At 35.7% G+C, this 9,472-nt stretch overlaps 1 protein-coding gene across 4 annotated transcripts in view; it reads left to right on the top strand.

Annotated features, from left to right (window-relative positions):
* Positions 1 to 9,472, top strand: part of ARID4A (AT-rich interaction domain 4A) — a 65,731-nt gene that overhangs the window by 14,576 nt on the left and 41,683 nt on the right. For all 4 annotated transcript variants that reach the window (XM_031039844.2, XM_031039847.2, XM_081830453.1 and 1 more), the window contains exons 6-11: positions 729 to 808; positions 893 to 987; positions 3,001 to 3,133; positions 7,311 to 7,390; positions 8,298 to 8,374; positions 8,755 to 8,921. In XM_031039844.2, coding sequence (XP_030895704.1) covers positions 729 to 808; positions 893 to 987; positions 3,001 to 3,133; positions 7,311 to 7,390; positions 8,298 to 8,374; positions 8,755 to 8,921 — 632 coding nt within the window. The remainder of the gene's footprint in view (positions 1 to 728; positions 809 to 892; positions 988 to 3,000; positions 3,134 to 7,310; positions 7,391 to 8,297; positions 8,375 to 8,754; positions 8,922 to 9,472) is intronic.

Below are 9,472 nucleotides of genomic sequence, written 5' to 3'. Positions count from 1 at the left end.
AGAGATAGCGAGAGCAGGAACACAAGCAGGGGGAGTGGGAGAGCGAGAAGCAGGCTTCCTGCTGAGCAGGGAGCCCGATGTGGGACTCGATCCCAGGACTCTGGGATCATGACCTGAGCCAAAGGCAGATGCTTAACGACTGAGCCACCCAGGCGCCCAATACCTTTTTTTTTTTTAAACCAGGTGTTTTGTTTTTTTTTTTAAAGATTTTATTTATTTGACAGAGAGAGAGAGACAGCGAGAGAGGGAACACAAGCAGGGGGAGTGGGAGAGGGAGAAGCAGGCTTTCTGCTGAGCAGGGAGCCCGATGCAGGCTCGATCCCAGGATCCTGGGATCATGACCTGAGCTGAAGGCAGACACTTAACGACTGAGCCACCCAGGCGCCCCATAAACCAGGTTTTTGCTCATTCTAGGATTAAAGATAATTTAATAATCCATGCTTTGACTGGGTTGCTAGTGGTTTCAAGAAGGTGGTTCTGTAGTGATAGAAATTGAATAAGTGAATGGAGATACCTAAGCAGTTGGGGGCAGCCATTTAACTTGCGTATGTTTGGCAGCTACAGAATGAAAAATGTAGTATGTACATTTTAAAAAGTTTTGAATAATAACTAACAAATAATGGTTCTTACAAATATTAAGCCCTAGATAAATAGGAGTAAGAGCATTCTCTGCAGTGAAATTTTTACTTAGTGTGCATAAATTCTCTGGTATCTCTTGCTTATTGTAGTGTTTGATGATGGTGATGAGAGAACACTGAGACGCACTTCACTTTGCCTAAAAGGAGAGAGACATTTTGCTGAGAGCGAGGTAGGGTGCCATGGATGGGCTTTTTGGGTTGAATAACTTCTAACGTCGAGGCAAAGTGTGATTTGTCTGTTGTTTCTTACCTAGACACTTGACCAGCTTCCCTTAACAAATCCAGAGCATTTTGGAACTCCAGTAATTGCAAAGAAGACAAACAGAGGAAGGAGGTCCTCTCTTCCTGTGTGAGTGTTTTTTCATATACAGTAACGTAATGTTGTAAATATTACAGTACAGTATTACAACCAGTAATGTAAATATTATAACATTAAACAAATGATTTTTCTAGGATGGCTAAAATTGTTTAGGTAACTTTTCCATAGTATCTTTTATCCTTATGTTAGATATTTTACCTTGAGCAGATCTTGTTCTTAATTATTCCCATTACTTTGTCCAAGAATTATCACAACGCCTTTTTCAAAAAGGTTATTTTTGTCTTGAGTTACTTTGTCAAATTCCTTAGTTGATGTAATGTATTCTCTATTTTAAGTGAGCATATATATTTTTTAGCCTTTTTATCTCAAAAACATTTCGAATTTAAAAATGATACGTAAACTTTTGGGGCTCCTGGGTGGCTCAGTCAGTTGAGCGTCTGACTCTTGGTTTCAGCTCAGGTCAGGATCTCAAGGTTGAGATTGAGCCCCCTTTTGGCCTCTGCGTTCAGCAGAGTGTCTCCTTGAGATTATCTTCCTATTCCCCTCCCCTCCCTCCATTTACGTACTCTCTCTCTCTCTTTCACTCTGTCTAAAAATAAATAAATCTTTTAAAAAAATTATATAATAAACTTTCATATACTCATCATCTAGATTCACTAACTGTTAAATTTTTTTGGCACATTTACTTTATCATTCACTCTATAGGTACCTATTATAATTATGTTTTATTTAATGATAATTTTAATTGGTCACCCCATCTGAGAGGATATTGCAAGCATCAGACCTACCTTTAAACACTTTAAGAATAAGGAAATTCTCTTACATAGTCAAAGTATGATTATCAAATTCAGAAAATTTAACATTCATAGAATGCTATTGTCTAATAACATATAATTTGTATTTCAAATTTTGCCACTTGGCCCAATAATAGCCTTTATAAGCATCCCCTGAATCCAGGATCCAATCCAAGACCATGCATTACATTTAATTTATATGGTTCTTATTTTTTTTTTAAGATTTTATTTATTTATTTATTTGAGAGAGAGAGAGCAAGAGGGAGTGAGCACGAGCAGGGGTGAGGGGCAGAGGGAGAGGGAGAAGCAGACTCCTCACCAGGCACAGAGCCTGATGTGGGGCTCAATTCCAGGACACTGAGATTATGACCTGAGCCAAAGGCAGATGCTTAACCAACTGAGCCACCCAGGCATCCCTAGTTTTTTTTTTTTTTTTTTAAAGATTTTATTTATTTATTTGAGAGAGAGAATGAGAAAGAGAGAGCACATGAGAGGGGGGAGGGTCAGAAGGAGAAGCAGACTCCCTGCTGAGCAGGAAGCCCGATGCGGGACTCGATCCCGAGACTCCAGGATCATGATCTGAGCCGAAGGCAGTCGCTTAACCAACTGAGCCACCCAGGCACCCCAGGCATCCCTAGTTTATATGGTTCTTAAATCTCCTTTTATCTGGAAAAGTTCTTCAGCTTTTTTTTTTTTTTTTTGGTCTTTTCATGACCTTGATATTTTTGAAGAGTACAGGCCAGTTTTGTAGGCTTTTCCTGTCTATGGGTTTGTCTGCTTATTTTATTGTCTAGGTAAGTGAACTTAAACCCTCACATGTTTTTTTTTTTTTTCCCCCCTCACATGTTTCTTAATGAGATCTTTTCATAACCTGTTAGGAAATTAGAGTTACATTATCTGGCATACATAAAAAGTAGAAGGACGGTCTTTTTTAAAAAAATGTAACTGGCACAGCAAGTACTTCATGGTGACATAATTAGGCTTTTCTGTCCCAGCTGGTGGTTGGCATAAGAGCTAAGTCCAAATCCTCATTCATCTAGTGACGTGGACTCAGAGTTACCATGGATAGCTCAGGACTACTTTGGGACTAGGGAAGTATCTATCTCTTCAATTTCAGTAAGATTGAAGAAACTACTACTCTGGAGTAATCCACATTAGAAATTGAATTGTACATGTTAAATTCACACCACTCTGACTGTCTCAACAACGGCTTATGTGAAGATCCTGATAAAGTTATTCTGGCTTTTAGTAATGAAGATGAAAAGGAAGAAGAAAGTAGTGAGGAGGAAGATGAAGACAAGCGACGTCTCAATGATGAATTATTAGGAAAAGTTGTAAGTGTGGCATCTACATCTGAGAAGACTGATTGGTATCCTGCCTTGGTAAGTCAGATTTCTTTGCAGAATTAATCAACCTTTTAAAATATCTGTTTAAGTGCTCGCTTCGGCAGCACATATACTAAAATATCTGTTTAAGGGGGTGTCTGGCTGTCTCAGTTGGTAGAGCATGCACCTCTTGATCTCAGGGTTGAGTTCAAGCCCCACGTTGGGTCTGGAGCCTAGTTAAAATTTAAATAAATAAACAAGCGAATGTTTAACATGGATTTTTAAAAAGCATTTAGGATATTTTGAAAGTATTACATAAATTTAATTTGGACTTTATTGCAGAGTTGAGCAATCCTACTCAGGTCCCACATACTTCACTGTCTTCTCGTTATTTTCTTTCTTTAATTTTCTATAACCAATCATTTATTGGGATTTTTCACCTCTTCCTTCAAAATGTGTCCAGTGGTCTCTTTTTATTCCTTTTGCCACTTTACCCTCGATTTATGGTAATTACCTCCAAGTTCCCTTAACTTGATCCCTGAGCTTTTTGCTAAATTGACTGTTTTTCTAGAAGCAATTTTTAATTTTTACAGAGAAATAGTTTTAAAATACTGATTTAATCATGATTGTCCCATTCTCCAAAAAACCCCACAAAACTTTCACTGACTGCCTAATGGATCAATTCTGCATTCTTTAGATGGATGTCTGGAGGCCATCCCAGCTCTTAGTTCGTTTCCCATTTCCAGTGTAAGCTCTGTACTCACATTCTTTCTTAACTGCTCCCTGTGTCAAACACTTCACTCTTCTAAACCTTTACCCTTGCCTTAAATCAATTAGTAATACTGAGGATATGCAGTGAGTTCAGCTCTAAATTCCTTAGAAGAGAGAGAAGTATGAATCTTGTAACACCTTGCTCTCAAGAATCTTATTATATACATTTAAGAGATTACATAGCAATTAAAGATTATATAGTCCTTTTTTTTTTGAAGTATGAAGCCTAACGCAGGGCTTGAACTCACGATCCTAAGATCAAGACCTGAGCTGGGCTTAAGAGTTGGACACTTAACAGACTGAGCACCCAGGCACCCCTCTATCATCATCATTTTTTTTTTTTAAGATTTTATTTATTTATTTGCCAGAGAGAGAGAGAGCACAAGCAGGGGGAGTGGCAGGCTCCCTGCTGAGCAAGGAGCCTGATGCGGGACTCGATCCCAGGACCCTGGGATCATGACCTGAGCTGAAGGCAGATGCTTAACTGACTGAGCCACCCAGGCGTCCCCCTCTATCATGATTTTTAAAACTTGGTGCAGACACTGGAGTAAAACGGAGTATTAGGGAAAGGAAGGGTACACCTAGGCTTTGGAAATGGCAAGTCTGATGGGTTGGTTGGGAAATCTAATCTTTGCTTACTCAGGGAAGGAATGAGAAGAAAGGATGGGCAAGAGAATTATTTCATGTGAGGAATCAATAATACTTAGTAATACCTGTCTCCATTTTCTCCTTTTCCTACTCCTCTCTTCTGAAATGTCTTAAGGTTCAGCTCAAGTCCTACCTTTTCTACAGAGTCTCCCCTAACCACTCTAACATAACTATGCCCCTTCTCTGAATTTTATTTTTTGAATTTTGAATTTGGTATCACATATATCTCCCAACAACAGTGTTGGCACAAAACATGTCCCAAATTAGATCCTTTAAAGAACCGAGGCCATTTTTTTAAGGTTTTTATGTGCATATAAATACATTATTCAGTTACTATTTATAATAGATTTACTTTATATAAGAAAAGTCTGAAAATCCTTTGAGCCTTTCAGTTGTACAGGCAGACAAGTAAATAGGTTTGGATTCAGAATATTTAGGTCATAATTTGCCAAGAGATTTTTTTTTTTTTAATTCCTTCACTTACTCAACAGACTTATTGTTTGCCAGGTGATGTAGAAAATAAAAGATAAGACACCAATCGCACGTTTGATAATTTTATAATTTAATGCAGACAATAATTCAAGTAACTATATATATAGTAGTATATGTTCAACATTAGGACTTCTTCCCTGAGAGATTACATTTGTATAAAGGAGATCCAGAAAGCCTTCATGAAGCTGTTGCTTTTGAACCGAGCCTTGATGGATTTAAAGTTAGTTAAACAAAGCTTCTCTAGAGGACTTTCTTAGACAAAACAAGATAAGTAAAAGCAGAGAAGCAAGGTGTTTGTTCATGGAACTATTTGCTCTGGGAATCCATTTTGGCTAAATTTTAGACACGAATGAGAGAATCACAGGAAATAAGACTGGGAAGATAATTTGGACCTAGGGCAGAAGGGCGGCCATAATTCTGCATAGAATTTTGTGGAAGAGTAACATTATTTGAGCTGCATATTTTGGAATGTTAATGAGACAGTAGTATGTTGAATAGATTGTTGGAAAGACTAGAAATGGCACGAATCAATTTGGAGGCCAATTTAGTGGTTCACAGGTGAGGTAATTAAGCCCTGGGCTGTGTCTACTCATCCTTTAAAACTTAACTTAAGCCTTTGCTGCCATACCTCTTCCTTCCCTGGGTTGAGTTAAGTCTTCCTCCTAGATGTTTTCATATCTCCGTACTTACCCTCCATGGTGTTCTTTTTGTGTTTACCTCTCCATTATGCTGTTAGCTCCTTGAGGACAGACACAACTTTATTATTAGTTTAATAATGACCAGCACCCAACAGACAAACATTTACTGCCATCTGATGTTAAGACAGCTGATTTGACTGCCAAGAATTTTTAATTATCTGGATATATACTGTTTAATACGATAGCCATGAGTCCTAAGTGACTGTTTACGTTTAAATGTGAGAGATGAACCATGAGAGACTATGGACTCTGAGAAACAAACTCAGGGTTTTAGAGGGGAGGGGGTGGGGGGGATGGGTTAGCCGGGTGATGGGTATTAAGGAGGGCATGTACTGCATGGAGCACTGGGTATTATAGGAAAACAATGAATCGTGGATCACTACATCAAAAACTAATGATGTATTGTATGGTGACTAATATAACATAATAAAATAAAATTAAAAAATAAAGAACATTTCCATCATCGCATAAAGTTCTGTGGATGGTGCTAGGTTGTAGCAGAGGGGCTGGTGTTAGGGATGATAATGAGCAGATAAATTTCAGCAGTTTATTAGTAGACTTTAATTTTTTTAAAATATTAAGTGCTATAAAGAATATATAAAGATTAGCTATTTACTAATGTTAAGACATTTGTTATTTTTAAAAGTTAAGAAATAAAAAGTTCTTACTCAGATTTTCTTTGATTTGTTTTCTTTTTTTTTTTTTTTTTTTTAGATTTTATTTATTTGAGAGAGACAGAGATAGTGAGATAGAGAGCACAAGTGGGGAGGAGAGGGAGAAGCAGGCTCCCCACAGAGCAGGGAGCCCGATGCGGGACTCAATCCCAGGACCCTGGGATCATAACCTGAGCTGAAGGCAGACGCTTAACCGACTGAGCCACCCAGGCGCCCTGATTTGTTTTCATTACTAAAAATTGTAATGCTCTGGTAAGAAAGGGAACTTAGGTGTTTTAGAACCTACGTGTTTATTTTGAACAAACAGCAGATTTCAAAATAGATCTTGATTGAAGTGTATTTTTAAAACATTATAATATGTCGGGGTACCTGGGTGGCTCAGTTAGACTCTTGATTTTGGCTCAGGTCATGATCTTAGGGTCCTGAGATTGAGCCCCAAGTTGGGCTTTGCACTCAGCATGGAGTCTGCCTGAGATTCTCTCTCTCTCTCTCTCCCCCTCTCCCTGTGACCCTCCCCCCACTCACACACACACACATTTTCTCTCTCTCTCTTTCCTTCTCTCTCTAAATAAATAAAATCTTAAAAAAAATTATAATATGTCCAATTTTCATCATGGATCATATGTTTTACTTTTTGGACAATAAATATGTAGCTTAGAATAAATCCTAATTTTTTAAAGTGGTGGTCACATTGTAATTTATATTGTATTAGCTATTCATTGTATAATCTAATGACTGAATAAATTTAATATCTAGAAAACCAATGTGCTAAATAAAAATCACAAGACAGCCTTCTTTTTTAAGTAATTCATTACTGACAATGAAACTATTTCTTACAAAATATAATCCACCTGAGAAGTGAGGGGGATCCAGAATTATTCTTTTCAAAAAATTACACGTTTTTTGAGCAAGGGAGATTAGGAACCAATCTGTTCTTATTTTATATTTCAGGTAGTATCTCCCAGCTGTAATGATGACATCATGGTGAAAAAAGACCAGTGTTTAGTTCGATCATTTCTCGATTCTAAATTGTGAGTCACTTAATAGTGTTACATTGGGAGAAAGAAAATGAAATCACAGTGATAAACTCTTCCACAGTCCAAGCTTTATTTTTAAAAGTCTGATCATTTCATGAACTGAGAAGTCATTACATAATATGCTTTACTTTTTGTAAGTTACTTTTTCTGAAAAATTTTATATAAAAACTGAACAACAGTATGTGAGAATAATATTTAAAAAGTTTTATAAAGCATGATATTGGTTTTCTCTTCAGTTGTAAAAATTTGGTATTTTTATTATGTATACTGTTTCATACTCTGAACTATGAAATTTACTTTTCACAGAATTAGAATATTACCAAAATAATCATTTTGACTTTTTTTCTGATTAAGTCACATTTTTAGAAACTTTAATCTCAGCTTTGCTTTGTTTCCCAAAAGGGATATAAAAAAGAAAAAATTATATGTGTTTATGTGTGTGGAGAGAGAGAGATGTAATTCTCTGGAAATTTTAATATATCTTACAGTGATAAAAATATTTTAATATTACCTTATATTAAATTTTTTTTACTAAGCTGAGTAGTAAATTTAAGAAATAATAAAGATCAAGAAAAATAGACATTGTGTCTTCTATAAGGAAAATATCATGCTGATCTAAACTACCCTATACTGTGTATAGGAAGATTGCATAAACTATTAACAAATGTGAGGCTTTCAGATTGGTGTATTTTGAGTATGTGAATCTTAAGAATTAAGATACTAGCTTTGCCTATATTACCTCTTGCCCTTTATTAAGGATTAGGACATACATGGTCTTTTTAAAACACAGGCAAAATAATTTTGATTTTGAGATTTACATTTTTCTATGTGTTTATATTATTTAAGTGATAATTTTTATCTAATAATGGTTTCCCTTCCCTTTATTCTTCTCTGTAATTAGTTATTCTATAGCAAGAAAGGATATCAAGGAAGTAGATATTCTCAATCTACCTGAATCAGAGCTCTCTGCTAAACCAGGTAAAATAGGAATGAATCAGTCCATTATTTCATGATGTGGCTCTAAATGGTAAATAGTGACTAAACCAAGACTGAATATTCTCTGGTGCCATTTTAATTGTTTAGAGTTAATATTTACTTTTATTTGATGGCTATGTTTTTAAGGGCTAGATAAGATATTTTATTTGTAATTTTTAAGTAAGCTTAACTTTTCCATGTTTTACCATTAATACTTTTAACAGTATTTTCTAGAGTAATAATGAACATTAATATAACATTATGACTTAGATATATTGAAGTCTACTGTATTTATAAGGGACAGCTGAATTTGAGTCCAGATCTTCTGACTCTGTTATTCTATTATTCTATGTTGCTAATTCCATAACAACTGTTTTTCTTAGGGCTACAGAAAGCAAGCGTCTTCTTAAAAACTAGAATTGTTCCTGATAATTGGAAAATGGATATAAGTGAAATCCTTGAATCATCCAGTAGTGATGATGAAGATGGTCCAGCTGAAGAAAATGATGAAGAGAAGGAAAAGGAGGCCAAAAAGGAAGAAGAAGAGGTGGTAGGTGAAATTTTATGTTTGTAACATAAAGACATTTTAATATTTTAAAGTAAAAATTACTGCCTTTGTATATTTTCCCTCATTTAGATGTGCTATATTATTTGTTTCTGCCTTTTTCTAGCTCAAATTGATTTCGTGATTTTTTTGGATTCTAACTTATTGGGTAAATCAGAACTAATTTTTTAGCATACAAAGAACTTTTCAGGTTAAATAATCAAGTACAAACTTTGCAAACAACCATGGAGAAAAGAAATGTAACTTTTAGGTGTATTACATGTGTTAATTCATTTAAATTGTTACCACGTGGAATAACTAGTATTATCCTACTTTAAAGGTGGGGAAGGTGAAGGTCACAAAGGTTAAGTAACTCTCCCAAAGTTGCACAGCTCAAATGTGGAGAATGGGGATTTGAACCCAGATCTGATATGTCTGAATTTAGAAACTTTACCTCTTTCAGTTATTTTACAGTATCTCAAGAATGGTGGGGATTAAAAAACCTATCCGAACTGAAAGAATATTTCATTTGGCAGTTTTATAAATCAGAGAAAAGA

The sequence above is a fragment of the Leptonychotes weddellii genome, chromosome 9, assembly GCF_054177405.1.
Source record: "Leptonychotes weddellii isolate Sample4059 chromosome 9, ASM5417740v2, whole genome shotgun sequence".
NCBI lineage: Eukaryota > Metazoa > Chordata > Mammalia > Carnivora > Phocidae > Leptonychotes > Leptonychotes weddellii.
This window is presented reverse-complemented; position numbering and strand designations above follow the sequence as displayed.